At 46.6% G+C, this 18,526-nt stretch overlaps 1 protein-coding gene across 3 annotated transcripts in view; it reads left to right on the top strand.

Moving 5' to 3' along the window:
• STYXL1 (serine/threonine/tyrosine interacting like 1) overlaps positions 1-18,526 on the top strand; it is a 57,306-nt gene that overhangs the window by 22,246 nt on the left and 16,534 nt on the right. The window contains exons 2-5 of one of the 3 annotated variants that reach the window (XM_032606059.1): positions 1,421-1,482; positions 5,066-5,207; positions 8,908-9,053; positions 15,071-15,216. In XM_032606059.1, the coding sequence (XP_032461950.1) occupies positions 1,421-1,482; positions 5,066-5,207; positions 8,908-9,053; positions 15,071-15,216 (496 nt within the window). Of the gene's footprint in view, positions 1-1,420; positions 1,483-1,737; positions 1,840-5,065; positions 5,208-8,907; positions 9,054-15,070; positions 15,217-18,526 lie in introns of those variants that run through there. The other 2 variants (XM_032606060.1, XM_032606061.1) reach the window with 2 other exon arrangements.

Genomic DNA, 18,526 nt, shown 5'->3' with positions numbered 1-18,526 from the left:
CTGACCTAAAAATCCTGTATGTTCTGCCTGTCCATCCCTCTCTGTCACTAATCCCTGGCAGCCACTGATCTTTACAGTTTTGCCTTTTCTAGAATGTCATATAGTTGGAATCGGACAGTGTGAAATGAAGCCTTTTCAGATTGGCTTCTGTCACATATATGCATTAAACTTTCCTCTATATCTTTTCATGACTTGATAGCTCTTTTCTTTTCAGTTTCATTAATATTCCATTGTTTGGATGTACCACAGTTTATTTATCCACTCACCTACTTAAGGACATATTGGCTGCTCTCAAGTTTTGGCAGTTATGAAAAAGCTACTCTAAGCATCTGTGGTCATACGTTTTCCACTCATTTGAGTGAATACCAAGGAGCACAGTTGCTGTTAAGAGAATGGGTTTTTTTTGTTTTTTTTTTTTGCGGTACGCGGGCCTCTCACCGCTGTGGCCTCTCCCGTTGCAGAGCACAGGCTCCGGACGCGCAGGCCCAGCGGCCATGGCCCACGGGCCCAGCTGCTTCGCGGCATGTGGGATCTTCCCAGACCGGGGCACGAACCCGTGTCCCCTGCATCGACAGGCAGACTCTCAACCACTGCGCCACCAGGGAAGCCCAGAATGTTTGGTTTTATTTAAAACCGCCAAACTGTCTTCCAAAATGGCTGTACCATTTTACATCCCCACCGGCGACAAATGACAGTTCCTGTTGCCCTGCATCGGCACCAGCATCTGGTGTCTGTGTTTTGAAGTTTTGCCATTCTGATAGGCAGGTAGTGGTATCTCGTGTTTCAATTTGCATTTCCTTGATGACATATGATGTGGAGCATCTTTCCATATGCTTTTTGCCATTTATCTTTGGTATAGTGTGTCTGTTCATATCTTTTGCCCATTTTAAAGTTGAGCTGATTGTTTTCTTGTTGTATTATAAGAATCCTTGGTGTATTTTGGATAACAGTCCTTTTTAAGATTTATGCATAACGGTTCTTTTTAGGATTTATGTTCCATGTTCCTCCCAACTTAGAGGACATCAATACCACAACTTCTGTCTTCACAGGGGCATTAGAACCTCAACTCCTAGGCTCTAGAGTCTGAATTTGGGTCTAAAATTCCATGGGGCATTTAGTATGAGGCTACCCTGACTTTGATTTCTCCCCTCCCTCTTTTCTCACCTCAGAGAGAACTCCCCCTAAATCATAGATGCGGAGTCTCACTGTTCCTTACGGGGGATATGGGTGTGGATATGAGGGGGCAGGGGAGTTATATGGGCAGCCTAGAATAGGACAGCTACACGCTTTGAATTTTAAATTCACGACAACTTTTGCCTAACTGCCAAACAAATATACGTTAATGCTGATGTAAGTGCTCTAGTTTGGTCATGTGTTCCTTTGCAAGTGCAGTTATTAGTTCAATACTTTTCCTTTTCAGATGTGCGTTCCAAACGGGAGTATGATGAAAGCCATGTGATTACAGCCCGTCTTGTGAAGAAGGTATATGGGCAGAGTCAGAATCTGGGGCTACCTTACAGGAAGATGGGGAGAATGGGAGATTGTGTCCGAGGTCCAGGAGGCAGCACCTACTACTGGACACTGTGGGCGGCAGAGACAGGACTGCCCTTGTGCGTCCACTATGAGGGTCTCCTACACTGTTTCACACTCCTTAAGGTCTCCCCACTGCCCCCCACGGTCAACAGCTTCATTAAGCAAATGTTGCTTTAATTCCTTGACTTGCCAGGCAACGTTCCAGACCCTGGGGATGTAACAGAATACAAGATGCCCTTAATTCATTCTGCCTGCCTCATGGAGCATCTCTTCTACTCGGGCAACAGACAACAAGCCATAGAAATCGTTAGTATAACTCAGAGACGGAAGCTCCTTCCCTCCCCTCCCTTCCATTTCCATCCTGTCTTCTTATTCCCGGTCCAGCTTTTATAATGACTGGGCCCTGCAGGCAGTCACCGGCCTCGCTCCTGCAGTGAAGCCCTTCCCTCCAGCCCCATAGGGAGTCTTCTCTCTCTGGTCACTGCTGAGCCTGGCAGCCTTCACTTGGGCTCCACCTTGACCCCTCCCATCCTGACCACATTCTCTGCCCTTGACTTCCAGGTTCTCCCTTGCTTCCCTGGTTTCTTCTCTACCTCTTTGGTTCAGCTTCATTTTCTCCTGCTGCCGCCTGAAGAAACCACTACCCTGTTCTTGTATATCTGTCGGTCAGTATACTTTCTTCAGAGATTTCATCCAAGCTTACAGCTTCAGCTGTCCACATGCAGTTAGCCATCCTGCCAATTTTACTTCCACAATTCTGTCTTGCAATATGTCCCCCTTCTCCCTGTTCCCATGGCCACGTGCTGCTGCGCGCTCCACCTCTGGCCCTTTCCCACACAACTTGCCAGGGAGCCTGTGCCCTGCCTCAAGTATTTTTCTGGGATAAGCTTGCTCCTAGCACCTCCCTTTCCCCGCCCTAGTGTGTCATTATCTGCTTTTTCCCTCTCTGGAGTTTCAGTTTTCCGGCTCCATACTCTAGCTCTTCATCTCCATTTCAGGCCTTCCTTGGTGTTTTGCAGCTGATTCAGAGCCCCTTCGTCCTGTATGGCTTTCAGCTTCCAACTCACCTCTCAAATCTGTGTGTTCCTTTGATTCTGGCAGTACCCCCGGCTCTGGAAAAGAGGCATTCCCTCTGCCTCAGCCCCTCGGCCAGGCTGACACCTCACACCTCCCCTCCCCTACTTTCTGGCCAGGAGGTTACAGGCCTGAAGGCTGGAAGGGAACCCCAGCATGAGCAGGACACACAGCCACCAAGTCGGTGTTCACACACCGGATCTGGTTCCACCTCCCTCTCTAGCCTCATCCGGCATGCTTCCACTCTCCCCTGACACCTCCACAGCCTTGTCCTGCCGTGTTTCCTGGGTTCTAAGATGCTCATTTGTCCTTGTATTTTAACACTTCTGAGGTTGGAATATATCCTACAATTGATTTGCACCTTAAAGTGACAAAGTCTTTTCCCCCAAAAGTGAATGTGGCCAACATCTGTTGTTTTTCTGCCTGGCACCTCCACTTTTTTGAGGGGAACTCCTCCTCTCTGCTTAAATCATGGGGGTTCTAGTGGTGCTCCTCAGAATAGGATCCAGGCCCTGGCCACGGTGATTGGCCTGGGAAGAAAACAGCAAATCAGAATTGGCATTAGGGAAGGCTGCTCCTTCTACGCTGGTGGTGGGGTTTGGAGGATGGGAGTCTGAGCATCGCTGGTGGTTGTGACTCAGGCTTCAGGACAAAGTGGTCTGAGAAGGTGAACCCAGTGTGCAGGGGACACAGAGAGCAACAGGGCCCAGGAGGGAGGTCTGGGCTTTAGATCACTGATTCGGGTCTTCCCAGGACCACTTGCTCCCCGCCCTGCCTGAAGTAGCGTTATGTGCCAACACACCTCTCCTTCTGTGTACTCTCCTGATTGCAAATGTTATGAAATTGGTGGTGCATCTTACAACCAATGGTCTCTTACAATCTAGGAAATGACAATATGTGTGGTCCCTTGGACACACTGCTCTCTGTGACCCAGGGACGTGTATGCTTTGTTCATCATTGTATCCCGGGTGTTCACTCTGGTCCCTGGCATCTGGTAGGTGCTTGGGACCTATTTGTTAACTAAAAATGAATGACGGGTGTCTGTTCCTTCAGCCTGGAATGCTCCCCCAGCCCTTGTCCATCTGGCAAATTTCCACTTGCCCTCACAGTCTCATCTCAAATGCCTCCTGTCCCATGAGACCCTTCTGAGTCCTCCAGGCCAACTCAGGCATTTCCCTTTTTGTTTTTTTCTTTTTTTTTTTTTGTATCTCCGTATTTCAGAACCTAGCACAGTGTGAGTGCAAAGTGAGTCCTCAACGAATGTTTATTAAGTAAAAGTGGATGTTCGGCCACAACTCTCCTGTGCTCCCACCTGCTCAAGCCTCGAGGGGCTGTTCTCACCTTTCCCCTTTTGCTCGTGCTCTTCTCCATACCCAGAGCCTTCTACCCCCTCATTATCACCTGTCTAAGTCCTGCTTGTCCTCTGAGCACCACCTGTCTCCCAATTCTGTTAGACGAATATGATTTCTCTCCTTAGAATCCTGGAGAACGTCCTGGGTCTGTACTTCCAGGGGCCTTACTGCTCTGCCTTGCAGTACAGTAGATGCACACTCGTCCTATCCCACCTGAATGTCCTCTGTCAGGGCCTCTACGACGGTCAGCTCAGGTCACAAGGGACAGAGCCAGGCTCAGGTTCCCCTGAGTAGTGGGGGCTTTCAGGAAGCATTGCGAACAAGTGAAGACCCACCTCTCTGCTGCTACCAGCTGGGCCTTCCCGAGCTCTGGGACACCCTTTGGAGTCCTGGGCAGTTCTGGTACTGGGAGAGGTCATCACCTCCTTGGCAGAAGGCACCTGTTGTTGCTGCCCTTGTGGTCCAGCATAATGATGACTCAGCCAGTCCCCAGCTCCTCCTCACGACCTCATTGCTGCTGTCTGCCCATTCCTTCCTTTAACCATATTTATGGCCTGCTGTGTGCCAGGCACTGTTCTGGAAGCTCAGGATACATCAGTGGCTATAAAGGGACAAAAGTTCCTGCTCTCACAGAGCTTCCATCTGAGCTTCCAGCCTGCCTCGTGATACCTGCTTGCTTATGACTTCTGTCCTTTTCAAGCCTTCTGCTTACTGCCCTCTTCATGGCAGATTTTGGATTCAGTCCCCAACGCCAACACTGTCCCCCAGACAGAGAATGTTGTTAGTTAAGGTGGCTACGACTGCTCTCATAGCACTCATGCCAGGGCACCTAATGGGCTCTGGGCTGGTCCATAGACCACTGTTCTTTGACCCGGCAGTTATCTCTGGCCCAGTCAGCTGTGGTCAGCTTCCCCCAGGAGGGAATATGGGTGTGGCAGGTCCTTGGAGTTTAGTAGACTCTCTGTCCACTGTCAGTGCTCCCGTGCCTGTGTGTAGTCAGGGAGGTGGACACCGCCCTACCTCCGGCTCCTCCCGGTGCTGGCGTACAGGGAATATGGGTTCAGCTGGACCCACCTGCCAACAGCCTTCTTTTGTGGTTTCTTTAGAGGGCAGGTGAATATCTTATCCCGGAGTCTGTGGATCTGGAGTGTGTGGAATACTGTGTGGTGTATGATAACAACACCAGCTCCCTGAAGGTAATCCTGAAAGGTGACAGCGATGATGACAACACTGATGAAGGCGATCAAGGTGGGTTTTTACGATACAGCAAGAATATGAGTTCAGTTATTGAGCACTTTTGTCACATGCCAGGAGCTCTGCCTGGGTCACCTCATGCAGTCCGCAGAGCAGCCCAATGAGGATGGCAATGCCAGGAACTGGGAAGGGGCTGGGATTTTTCCTTCCTGTGCAAGATGACAGGTGAGCCTGCCGTGGTTCATGGATGCTGGCAAAAGACAGGCTCCTGGGTCAGAGACGAAGGGCTTTATTTCTCAGAGCAGTAAAAGTACCCAGAATGCAGTGGGTGGTATTATGGAGAACCCTGAGCTTAGGGGGCCTGAATCTTTTTTAACAAATGGGCAGAAAGCCTGCCTGCCCTTGGCTCTGGAGGCAGAAACTGTCTCTGTCATCCAAGGCTGTTTGTTATACACATATCCTTGAAAAGCCAGTGCCTTTGTTCAGAGGCTATGTAGAAACACGAAAGACCGTGGAGAATTGTGTCCTAATAGGTAACATCCCCACTTTATTGATGAGGAAACTGGGGTCCAGGAAGATGAAGTAACTCATTCCCCAGGTGTGGGACCATGGGTATCTATTGCTGTGTAACAAATTACCCCAAAACTCTGTAGTATTTTTTTTTTTTTTTTTTGCGGTACACGGGCCTCTCACTATTGTGGCCTCTCCTGTTGCGGAGCACAGGCTCCAGACGCACAGGCTCAGCGGCCATGGCTCACGGGCCCAGCCGCTCCGCAGCATGTGGGATCTTCCCGGACCAGGGCACGAACCCGTGTCCCCTGCATCGGCAGGCGGACTCTCAACCACTGCGCCACCAGGGAAGCCCAACTCTGTAGTTTAATACCATAAACATTAATTATCTATTCGTTTCTGTGGAATTCAGGAGTAGCTTAGCTGGGAGGTTCTAGCCTGTCCTAAGGTTGTAGTCACGACGTTAGCCAGAACTGCTGTCTTGTGAAGGTTTGGCCAGGCCAAGATAATGTGCCTCTGAGATGAGTCACTCACATGGGAATAGCTAGGAGTCCTCAGTTCCTCACTGCATGGACTTCTGCATGGGGCTGCTTAGATGGCCTCACGACAGGGCAGCCGGTATACCCCCGAGCGAGTAATCCAAGGAAGAGGGAGAGAAAGGGACAGCCACGTACCCTTTCTGACCTAGTCTTGGGACTTAAACAGTCACGCTTGCCACTTTCTAGTCATTAGAAGTAAGTCACTGAGTACAGCCTACCCTCAAGGAGAGGGGAATTAAAACTCAACCTTTTTAAAAAAATATATTTAATTATTTATTTATTTGGTTGCACCATCTTAGTTGTGGCAGGCGGACTCCTTAGTTGTGGCATGCGAACTCTTAGTTGCAGCATGCATGTGGGATCTAGTTCCCTGACCAGGGATCGAACCCGGGCCCCCTGCATTGGGAGCACCACCAGGGAAGTCCCTAAACTCAACCTTTTAAAGGGAGGCGTTTGAAAGAATTTGTGGAGAGAGTTTTTTTTTTTTTTATTCAAATGGAAAGTCACAAAAATTATAATCATCCTCATCAGTTCACTCAGTCCCGTGTAATTACTTTTTTTTTCATCTTGATCTTTTGTGAGCACTTTTATGAATTCATCAGTTTTCCATTAGAGTTCTGAAAACGCTTATTCATTCACTTCAGCAGTATAGTCAGTTACCAGAAACCTGTACTTGTCAGAGTCTTTTCCATGAATTCATTGAAGATGAAACCCTTTTACAGGAACGTTTTTGCAAAAGCATCACAGTACACCCAGAACTGTCTGTAAATGGCAAAAGACGTAAAAATGACCACGGTTAAAGATTTGATGAAAGTCCATAATAATGCAATTAACAAGGAAATTTAGTTATTTCTGAGACATACATTTTAAAATAATAACTAGAATTATGACTTATAATATTATACCAGAACATATAAGATTTTTAGGAATTTCATGTAATGTCTGAAACATTTATATTAACATATTTCCATACAAATAACCCAAAGAAAGTTTAGTATCCGTTTTTTTAAAGAACTTTTTTGAATTTTATTTATTTTTTTATACAGCAGGTTCTTATTAGTCATCAATTTTATACACGTCAGTGTACACATGTCGATCCCAATCGCCTGATTCATCACACCACCATCCCCACCCCCCCCGCGGCTTTCCCCCCTTGATGTCCATATGTTTGTTCTCTACATCTGTGTCTGAACTTCTGCCCTGCAAACCGGTTCATCTGTACCATTTTTCTAGGTTTGTGGAGAGAGTTTTTAAACCACCACACCTAGCAAGTGCTGGGGCCAGGATTCAAACCTGGGCAGTTTGGCTCTGTCAGGTCTCCTAAGGCCAGGGTAGTGATGCTGGAGAACAGTGCAGTCACTCCAGCCACACGCTGGAGCGTGGTCAGTTCTAATCTGCTTCACTGAGGCTCCACTGCATTCTCCATTCAGCCCCTGCTTTGGGCTGACCACCCCTTGCTGCTGCTTGTGGCTCAGTGACTAATATATATGCGTGGAGTTCCATGGGTTGGGCATTCACACCAGCGGTCACTGGGTGGCGCTAGGCTTCCACCTTTAATAAAACCAGTCTTCTCAGGAGGTCCTTAGCCAGGAAATTGTCCCCTCTTTCCTAAGCTCATCCTGTTGGTCTCCAGTCTGCAATCCTAGGGTTGTCGGCTGGACCCTGAAATCCTAGGAAATGTTGGTCAGTAAAGACAGCGACGTCTACAGTCTATACCTGACCTCACTTTAGTGCTATGGAGCCCCCGTCCTCACTTGGTAAGAAATCACAACCACAGAACAACAAAAACCAAAAACCAAAAACCACACGCATATAATTTGCCTGCTCATGGAAAATTGCACAGTCAGGGGCAGCTGCAGTGGCTGATGGCTTGATGGCCGCAGCATCCTTTGTTTACTGATATGGCAAGCAACATTCTTTGTCCACAGTGTATACCAAGAGAAATTAAACATGTGCACACAAAACCTTGCACATGGATGTTCATAGCAGCCTTATTCTTAACAGTCACAAAATGGAAACATCCAAATATTCATCAATAGATAAATGGGTAAACAAAAGGTGGAGAGCCACACAGTGGAATATTATTCAGCTACGAAAAAGGATGGAGTGCTGACACTTGCTGCAACATAGATGAACTTTGTAAACGTTATGCTCAGTGAAAGAAAGCAGACACAAAACGCCACATATTGTATAATTCAATGTCTATGAAATGTCCAGAATACGTCAATCCGTAGGAATTAGATTAATGGTTGCCTAGAGGTGGATGTTTGGAGGGATATGAGGAATGAAACCCTCTAACTGGTACATGGTTTCTTTTGGGAGTGATTAACATGTTCTGAAATTGACTGCAGTGATGGTTACACAACTGTGAATATAATAAAAAACATTAATTTATATACTTTAAATAGATGAATTGCATGGTATATAATATGTGATATTGTATACATACATACACATTCCCCTCGTGTTGAATCATCCTTCCTTGCGACAATATGAAAAAAAATGAAATCTCGGAGTTTATAGAAAAAGATCAACTTACTTGGTGGTGAATTGCTTTTTAAATTTTAATTGTAACATTCACCTCTATTTATATTTGCTTCAGCTTTCTAGACAATTGCTTTTCAGAATGGAGTGCCTATCCACTGGGCCTTTAGGCAAATGGTGAGCGCACAGGGGACATTGGTCTCTTTGGTCTCTACTCTTAGGAATTGTGCTTGGAGCTGCCGTTGAGTATGGCAGAACCCTGACTCACCTTGCCCGCCACCCCATCCATATCCTGAGAGGAGGCTACGAGAGCTTCTCGGCCATGTACCACTTCTTCCGGACACAGAAGATCATCTGGATGCCACAGGTAAGGCAGGGTGCTGAGCACAGGCAGGCTTGGATGGGAGCATGGCCTTCCCCTGGGGACCGAGGGCCAGGGAGCAGGGCTGGAGAAAGAGGAGAAGGAGACAGATGACATGGAAAAGATGGAAGAGATGTCAAAGATGGCTTGGGAATGAACCTGGGGCAGCTAGGAGGTCCAGTCCAGTATGATGAATTTATAATCGCCAGGTTCAGGCAAAATCCAGGGCGGTGTTTAATAGATGAGGTTGGTCCAGAGGGCAGGGGGCCGGGGCAGCACGTTCTGGATGGTGGGTCGTGGTCAAAGTCACACGGGCAGGCAGGGCCATCACGATTCGAGGCTGCCTCGCCATCCTTAGCCGTCTGGCCTCACAAACCCTGGCTGGGTCCAGAGGATACAGTAAAAATTGGGAGGCGGGTTTTAATAAGGTGTGGCCAGGGGATGCACCAGATGTCTGGAGCCCAGAGGAGCACTTACTTCCTGGAGCCAAACTGGGTGGCAATGATAGGCAGGCAGGGACTGGTCCCTGGGGGCATTTTATAGTATCTGGTTTCTTGAAGGGTCTGAATGTAGTGGAATGTGAACCTGCAGCAATTGCCTTCGACTGTGCTCTCACTCTTGCCCTTTGCAGCATGATGGGCAGATTCCATACTTTCTGGCCGCTTTCGGTTATGGACAATTTCAGTCTGGTCATATTATAAAACAGCGGGGGAAATGCGCCTATGAACTGGAATTTGATGATATTATATTATTGTTATATATTTCTTTAGGTTGTGATGACATTATTATGGCTATGTTTTTAAAAATATGAGTCCCTATCTTTTAGAGATACATAATGAAATATTTATAATTAAAATGACATGATGTCTGGAATTTCCTTCAAAATAATCTGGGGAGGGTTGGGGAGTCAGGGGTATAGATGAAACAAAATGGGCCATAAGTTGATAATGCTTGCAGAAGGGTGATAGATCCAAGGTTTGTTATACTATTCTCTCTACTTTTGTGTGTTTTTGAAGTAATTTTTTGAAAAGGGCATAAAAACAGTCCAGTACAACCTAGGCTAGCTTAACATTCCAATCTCAACTCAAATCTCCTCTCTTCTCATCTTCCAGAGCTGGGCAGCCTTCCATTTGCTGGGGGCTGAGGGCTGGGAGTGGGGAGGGGTGTGGGGTAGCTTTATGGGCATCTCCTTACGTCCCCTCTTCTGGGTCTGGTCCCTTTGGTGCTGGGGGTCCAGGGTGGGCCCTGTCTTGTGTGACTGCCTGTTTGTCAGTGGTGGGGAAGTGCCTTCTCGTTCTGCCCCAGCCAGCTTCTGTGTGCTGCTGCTGGCCTTTGTTGCTGGTTTTCTTGGGGCTGTGTTCAGGGGGCCCCGTCTGTTACTGAGCATCCTTCAGAGAGAGCCAGCTGAGAATTCCTGACAGGAGTACCCCCAATGCCCTTCCCTTCCCTTGGTAGCTCATGACCTCCCACCACGTCCATATTCTTTCACCTGAATCCCAGAATGAGCCACAGGGGAGTGTGACAGTAGGGAAGGAGGCCCCTTCTTGCCTCGCTGGCTTGGCTGCCCCAGTCAGCCTGTGTGAAAAGCTAGGGACCTGTGTTGGGGGTCATACCTGTTCCCAAATGCAGGGTATATATGTCAAGTTCTCCAAAGGCCTTCTTCTCCTCCTTCCACTGAGCTATGATGTTCAGCTCAACAGGTGTACAGCCAGCCTCCCCGTCCTGCCAGGCACTCCTCCTCGCTCCTAGAGGAGCATCTTACTGGCTTTGCAGTGACGGGAGGGACTCTTTCTGATCTCAAGACGTCACATGCTGATACCTCACCTTCTTTATTTTTCTTTTAAAGCTTTAGGAAGGTGGAATTGGCATAGGATGAACTGCACCTATTTAAAATGTACAGTTTGGTCAGTTTTGACGTGTATACACCTGAGACTTGTCCTTGCCCCCAGTCTTCTTAAGTAGATTGGGAAGAGGGGTAGGGTGGTGGCTGGTGGTATCTAGCAGGGCCTGGATGGGTGAGTTCTACTCTGCTTGTATGTGGCCCTCTTTAGAATGTACGTTCCAAGTATTTGCCACTCCCTACTTTGGGACCTTTGTTATTAATTCAGGGGCAAGAATGAAAGCCCCACTCCTTTCCTGTTACGTGTTCTGACACAGTGTAAAGCAGGAGTGTCCCTACTGCTCCCTAAGGAACTCCTGCGAGGGGAGATGGAGGCACAGAATTTGAGCTCTGAGACTGCCCCTCTCCTTTAGACACAGTGATTTCTAATTTCCCGTTTTATATGTGGTACCCCTTAAATAAGATTTCACTTTGAGCAAAGGGGTTCTGTGACTAGGGCACGTGTGAAGACCACACTAGAGAGAGATGCTGGTGAGCCACCAAGTGGTTTTAAGTCCGGGGAGGGGCACCTGGTTAGATTGCCCTTTAGAAAGATCAACTCTGATTGCAGAGCAGAGCCCAGACCAATGCAGGCAGAGTGGGTCTGGGGAGACCTGCTAGAAGTCAGGGATGAAGAGGAGAGGACAGATTCAAGAAATACATAGGAAACCGCTTTGATTAGACATGGGGCAGGGGGTATGGGAGAGGGAGGAGTCTAGAATAATGCCACAGTTCAGGTGCGGGTGACAGGTGGCCAGTGGTGTGGCTCATTGAGAAGGGGACACAGGAGGAGGCGGTGGCAGTGTCAGGGGAAGGCAGTGGGCTCGGTTTGGGCATGTTAATTTGTGACACCAGTTTCTTTTACATTTGTCGATGTGGTTGTCAAAATCGTGTCCTCTAGAATTAACAGCAGAGCTTGTTTTATCCGTTCCGCACAGCTGTTACAACCACAGGAAAGGAAGCTGGTTCGAAAGCGTCAGGAAGAGTTGACAGATTTGTGGTGGGTATTGCGTGAGATTTTCCGAAAGAAACCAGGAGGATTTCATTTGGCCCCCGGCAAGCTGAGTGTCCTGGGCGGGATCACCCTGAACCCTGGGGAATGCTTTGGGTCACATCCGCAAGTAGTGGGCCTGCCTGCACGTAGAAGGGCCGTGTGTCTCACAAACTTGAGGGTTGGCTCAGCGTGGTGTCTGCTCATTGATAAAGGCTTTTGAGGCTAACAGTTTGGGAGGAATGCGGGCTTGTGGTAGGTTCATGGTGAGGGGAGATGTGCTGAAGCCAGAAGGCTCTGAGAGGCTCAAGTGGACAGCAAAATAGCTTGAGGTACTTAAGATGTTATTTCTGAGTCAGACTTGGAGCCAGAGGCATTTTAGAGCTGGTTTGACCTTTGAAATTATATAGGTTAGCATTTCCCATGGAAAACTGATGGGAACAAAGGGGTCTCTAAACAGATCGTATTAGAAACATCAGTTCATACAATGTTAGTGGATTTCTTTTTTTTTTTCTTTTGGGGTTATGCCTAGGTTTTATTTTACTAAACGTAACAGGTAAGTTTTCAATCCATGACAACAACAAATATGTAGCCACTGCTTTATTACAGACATCTGAACTGTAATAGGTCACCCAAGGAACCGTTAGGGGAATTTCCATTAGTTCTCAGTTTCCTGGAGGCATGCTTTGAGAACAGTCTTCGACTGGCATGCTTTTCTGGCTGTTTTCCAACTTGTTTATAAGATTAGTCTTATTATTTGATGATAATTGTTTCTAAACACCTGATTGGTGCTCTAATAATCTTTCCTTGGAAACAATCAAATTTTGTAATTTTCCCTCTGGCTTTGATATATAATTGACATATAACATTGTGTAAATTTAAGGTTTACAACAAGATGACTTGATACACATATATGCAGAATGATTACCATAAGAGTAACACATCCGTCACCTCATGTAATTACCATTTTTTGTGTGTGTGTGTGAGATGAGAACATTTAAGATGTACTTTCTTAGCAACTTTCAAGTACATAATACTGTATTTAAAAAAAAACATTTATTTGTGGCTGCATTGGGTCTTCGTTGCTGTGCGTGGGCTTTCCCTAGTTGCGGCAAGCGGGGGCTACTCTTCATTGCAGTGCGAGGGCTTCTCATCGCAGTGGCTTCTCATGTTGCAGAGCACTGGCTCTAGGCGCGTGGGCTTCCGTAGTTGTGGTTTGCGGGCTCTAGAGCGCAGGCTCAGCAGTTGTGGTGCAAGGGCTTAGTTGCTCCGCAGCGTATGGGATCTTCCCGGACCAGGGCTTGAACCTGTGTCCCTTGCGTTGGCAGGCGGATTCTTAACCACTGCGCCACCAGGGAAGCCCTGTGTTGTTAACTGTAGTCACCATGCTGTACGTTAGATCCCCAGAACTTATTTGCCTTATATCTGGAAGTTTATAACCGTGACCAACATCTCCCCATTTCCCTCACCCCCACAGCCCCTGGCAACGACCACTCTACTCTGTTTCCATGAGTTTTGCTTTTTAATTTTTATTTTATTTTATTATTATTATGATGATTTTTGGCCATGCTGTGTGGCATGTGGGATCTTAGTTCCCTGACCAGGGATAGAACCTGTGCCCCCTGAATCGAGAGTGTGGAGTCTTAACCACTGGACTGCCATGGAAGTCCCGACTTTCACTTTTTTAGATTCTACATATGAGTAAGATCATGCAATATTTGTTTTTTTCTGACTTATTCTCTTAGCACAATGGCCCCAAGGTCCATTCATGTTGTCACAAATGACAGAATTTCCTTCTTCTTTATGGCTGAACAATATTCCATTGTACATATATGCCATATTTTCTTTATCCATTCATCCATTGGTGGACACTTAGGTCATTTCTATGTCTTTGTGAATAATGCTCAAATGATCCTGGGGCAGGGGGGGCGCGTGCAGATATGTCTTCAAGATGGTGATTTCATTTCCTTCAGATATATACCAAAAGTGGGATTGCTGGATCAAAGGGTAGTTTTGTTTTTAACTTTTTAAAAAAGCTTTATTTATTATTAATTAATTTACTTATTTATTTTGGGCTGTGTCGGGTCTTAGTTGCGGCACGTGGGATCTTTGTTGAGGCATGAGAGGTCTTTCGTTGGGGCGTGGGCTGTTCGTTGCAGCGCACGGGCTTCTCTCTAGTTGTGGCGTGCAGGCTTCAGGGCGTGTGGGCTCTGTAGTTGTGGCTCACAGGTTCCAGAGCGCATAAGCTCTGTAGTTGTGGCCCACAGGCTCTCTCGTTGAGGTGCGTGAGCTCAGTAGTTGTGGTGCTTGGGCTTAGTTGCCCCGCGGCACGTGGGATCTTAGTTCCCTGACCAGGGATTGAACCCGTGTCCCCTGCATTGGAAGGTGGATTCTTTACCACTGGACCACCAGGGAAGTCCCTGTTTTTAATTTTTTTAATTTAATTTTTATTTTATATTGGGATATAGCTGATTTACAATGCTGTGTTAGTCTCAGGTGTACAGCAAAGTGGTTCAGTTATTCATATACATATATCCATTCTTTTTCAAATTGTTTTCCCATATAGGTTATTACAGAATACTGAGCAGAGTTCTCTGTGCTATTCAGTAGGTCCTTGTTGATTATCTGTTTTATATATAGTAGTGTGTATATGTTAATCCCAACGTCCTAATTTATCCTTCCCCCCTCTACCTTTCCCCTTTGGTAACCAGAAGTTTGTTTTCTATGTCTGTGAGTCTGTTTCCATTTTGTAAATAAGTTCATTTGTATCACCTTTTTAGATTCCACATATAAGTGGTATCATATGATATTTGTCTTTCTCTGTCTGACTTACTTCACTTAGTATGGTAATCTCTATGTCCATCCATGTTGCTGCAAAGGGCATTATTTCATTCTTTTTTATGGCTGAGTAATATTCCATGTGTTATATGTACCACATCTTCTTTATCTGTTCCTCTGTCGTTGGACATTTAGGTTGCTTCCATGTTTTGGCTATTATAAATAGTGCCACAATGAACATTGGATTAGTCTCATTCACTGTCCCAGTTTGTCTTTCTAAGCTTGTTTGCTGAGCCACATTTCAAGAGATGAAACAAAAACAACTTCTTCTCTGGGGATTATTATCATAGCAGCCTTTCTCCTTCTCCACCTCAGGAACTGGATGACTTCCAACCGTACCCTGTTGAGATAATGCCAGGCAGGATCTACCTGGGAAATTTCAGGCAAGCCTGCGACCCTAAAATTCAGAAGGATTTGAAAATCAAAGCACATGTCAACGTCTCCATGGAGACAGGGCCGTTGTAAGTAGAAAAACCATTGTTTTTTTATTTTTTTTATATTAGTATTATTTATTTATATAAGATTCCTAGTGGCATGCATTGACAGAATTGAACGGGCTTTTAGAAATCAGCATACACTGGAGTAGGGTCTGCATTTATTTTCATTTATTCCTGGCCTGCACTTCATTGCCTGGCATGGCCATGGCATCCTCTGCCCCTGACTGAGACCCCACACTTGCCCCATACCCCATACTTAAATCTTACCCTAATAATACTTTCTTGGTACTTAACATTCAGATGCAAAATACCCTGGTTTACCCTGCTTCTCCTATCTCAGGCCCTCTGAGAAGTGACCCCTCTCTTGGTCCATCTGGGCTGCTGTAACAGGCACTGTAGACTGGTGGCTTATGAATAACAGGATTTCTCACGGTGTGGAGGCTGGGAAGTCCAAGATTAAGGCAGTGGCAGATTCAGCGTCGGATGACGGCCTGCTTTCTGGTTCATAGATGGCATCCTCACGTGGCAGAAGGGGCAAAGCTCTCTAGGGTCCCTTTTATAAAGGCACTAATCCCACTCATAAGGGTTTTGATTTCTATCCTCATGACCTAATTACCTCCCCAAAGCCCCACCTCCAAATACCATCACTTTGGGGATTAGGTTTCAACATATGAATTTTGAGAGGACAGAAACATTTGATACAGCAACCTTTATGTCGGATTTTCCTTGGTGCTAGGAACATACAGACACACACACACCCTCACTCATCATTGTTCAAAGAGCAGGAAAGTTCTGCACAGCCTTGCTTGTCAGCCTGTGTCTTCCCGGCTGTGTCCACTCATGATCACCAAGGCCCCCGCACTGTACAACCTACCTCTTCTAGCTCCTGATCAAAGCTAATAAAATTCAGCTCAGAGAGAATTTATATAAATAACATGAGAATTCAGTAAGGCATCTGGTAATAAAAAATACTATATAAAAATCAATAAATCTAAAGAAAATTGCGTCTAGGTACTTAGTGAGACTGCTGAAAACCAAAGAAAGAGAGAACATATTAAAAGAAGCAGAGGGCTTCCCTGGTGGCACAGTGGTTAAGAATCCGTCTGCCAATGCAGGGGACACAGGTTTGAGCCCTGGTCCGGGAAGATCCCACATGCTGCGGAGCAACTAAGCCCATGCGCCACAACTACTGAGCCTGCGCTCTAGAGCCCACGAGTGACAGCTACTGAGCCCGTGTGTCACAGCTACTGAAGCCCACGTGCCTAGAGCCCATGCTCCACAACAAGAGAAGCCCCCGCAATGAGAAGCCCGCGCAATGAGAAGCCCATACACCGCAACGAAGAGTAGCCCCCGCTCGCCGCAACCAGAGAAAAGCCCGCATGCAGCAATGAAGACCCAATGCAGCCAAAAAAAAACCTTAATTAATTAAAAAAATAAAAATAGGGCTTCCCTGGTGGCGCAGTGGTTGAGAGTCCGCCTGCCAATGCAGGGGACACGGGTTCGTGCCCCGGTCTGGGAGGACACATGCCGTGGAGCGGCTGGGCCCATGAGCCATGGCCGCTGAGCCTGCGTGTCTGGAGCCTGTGCTCCACAACAGGAGAGGCCACAACAGTGAGAGGCCCGCGTACCGCAAAAAAAATAAAAAATAAAAGAAGCAGAAAAGTAAGACATTACTTTCAAAGGAGCAATAATTAGACTGACAGCTGACTCATCAACAGAAATAAATCACTGCAACTAGAAGGAAATATGGAATGTGTCTTTGTAGTTGGTAACCTTTCTGGTGATTCCCCACCTCCTACCATTCACAGCATTGAATGTGGGCTAGATTTACTGATGTGTGCTAATGGATAGAATAAAGCAAAAGTGATGGGCTGTCACTTCTGATATTGGGTCACAGAAAGACTGTGGCATCAGTATTGCTCACTCTCTCTTGCTCACTCATTCTGAAGGAAGTCAGCTACCATGTGGTGAGCTGTCCTATGGAGAGGTCCACATGGCAAGGACCTGACAGTCTTCAGCCACCAGCTAGCAATGAACTGAGGCCCTCAGTCAAAAAGCCTGTGAGAAACTGAATCCTGCCAACAGTCATGTGAATTAGCTTCTAATTGAGTCTTCAGATGAGACCAGATGACAACAGCTTGTCTATAATTTTATGAGAGATTTTAAGCCAATGGTACCCAAATAAGCTGCTCCCAGATTCCTGATCCATAGAAACTGATAGATAATAATTTTTTATTGTTTTAAGCCACTGAGTGTTAGGACATTTTGTTATCCAGCAATAAATAATAGAACCTTAAAGCACTGAAAGAAAATAACTGCCAACCCACAATTTTGTACCCAGAGAATATATCCTTCAATAATGTAAGTGAGAGGACTTCCCTGGTGGCGCAGTGGTTAAGAATCTGCCTGCCCATTCAGGGGACACAGGTTTGAGCCCTGGTCCAGGAAGATCCCACATGCCATGGAGCAACTAAGCCTGTGCACCACAACTACTGAGCCTGCGCTCTAGAGCCCGTGAGCCACAACTACTGAGTCCACGTGCCACAACTACTGAGTCTGCGTGCCACAACTACTGAAGCCCATGCGCCTAGAGCCTGTGCTCCGCAACAAGAGAAACCACTGCAGTGAGAAGGCCACACACTGCAATGAAGAGTAGCCCCCGCTCACTGCAACTAGAGAAAGCCCACGTGCAGCAATGAAGCCCCAGTGCAGCCAAAAATAAATTTAAGAAAAAGAACGTAAGTGAGAAGAATTTCCATTTCTGGCCATGATAGAGTAAATGGCACCAGATTTACAACCCCACCTTAAACAACTAAAAATACTCAGACAAAGCATCTAAAACAAGGGTTTTTCAGACAATGGCCAACAGACAGCACAGGACAATGATTCCTGAGAGGAAAAAAAATGGTGAGCTCCACAATCGAACCAGCTTATTGCTTGGAAATTGTTTGCAGGTCACAATACAGGGAGGGGGCCAACACGGATCCTATTATTCTTTCTGAGTTGAGGGTACAGAGTTGAGGACTCAGAGCTGTTGAGTTGGCTAGAATTTGCAGGAGACCTGCATGGAGAATAGAGAGCTGAGTACAAAGAAAGACTCTGGACATTTGCAGAGAGTCCTCCCGTGTCTTCAGCTAAGTACTAATAAGCACATGCATGTGAGAAAACTACTCAAGGCAGGGAGAAAAACCAATAGAAATCAACAGGTGGTACAATCCCCAGAGATTATGTGGGGCCAGGAGTAGTTTGTGTTTCCAGTCAGATTAAACAAAACTCACAATATACAGTGCATCAAACAGAGTACTTAGAAGACTACTGCTTCAGTAGTGAGGAA

This window comes from Phocoena sinus, chromosome 15 (assembly GCF_008692025.1).
Source record: "Phocoena sinus isolate mPhoSin1 chromosome 15, mPhoSin1.pri, whole genome shotgun sequence".
In the NCBI taxonomy this organism is placed as follows: Eukaryota; Metazoa; Chordata; class Mammalia; order Artiodactyla; family Phocoenidae; genus Phocoena; species Phocoena sinus.
Note: the sequence above shows the minus strand (reverse complement) of the source record. Positions and strands in the feature narration are given on the sequence as shown.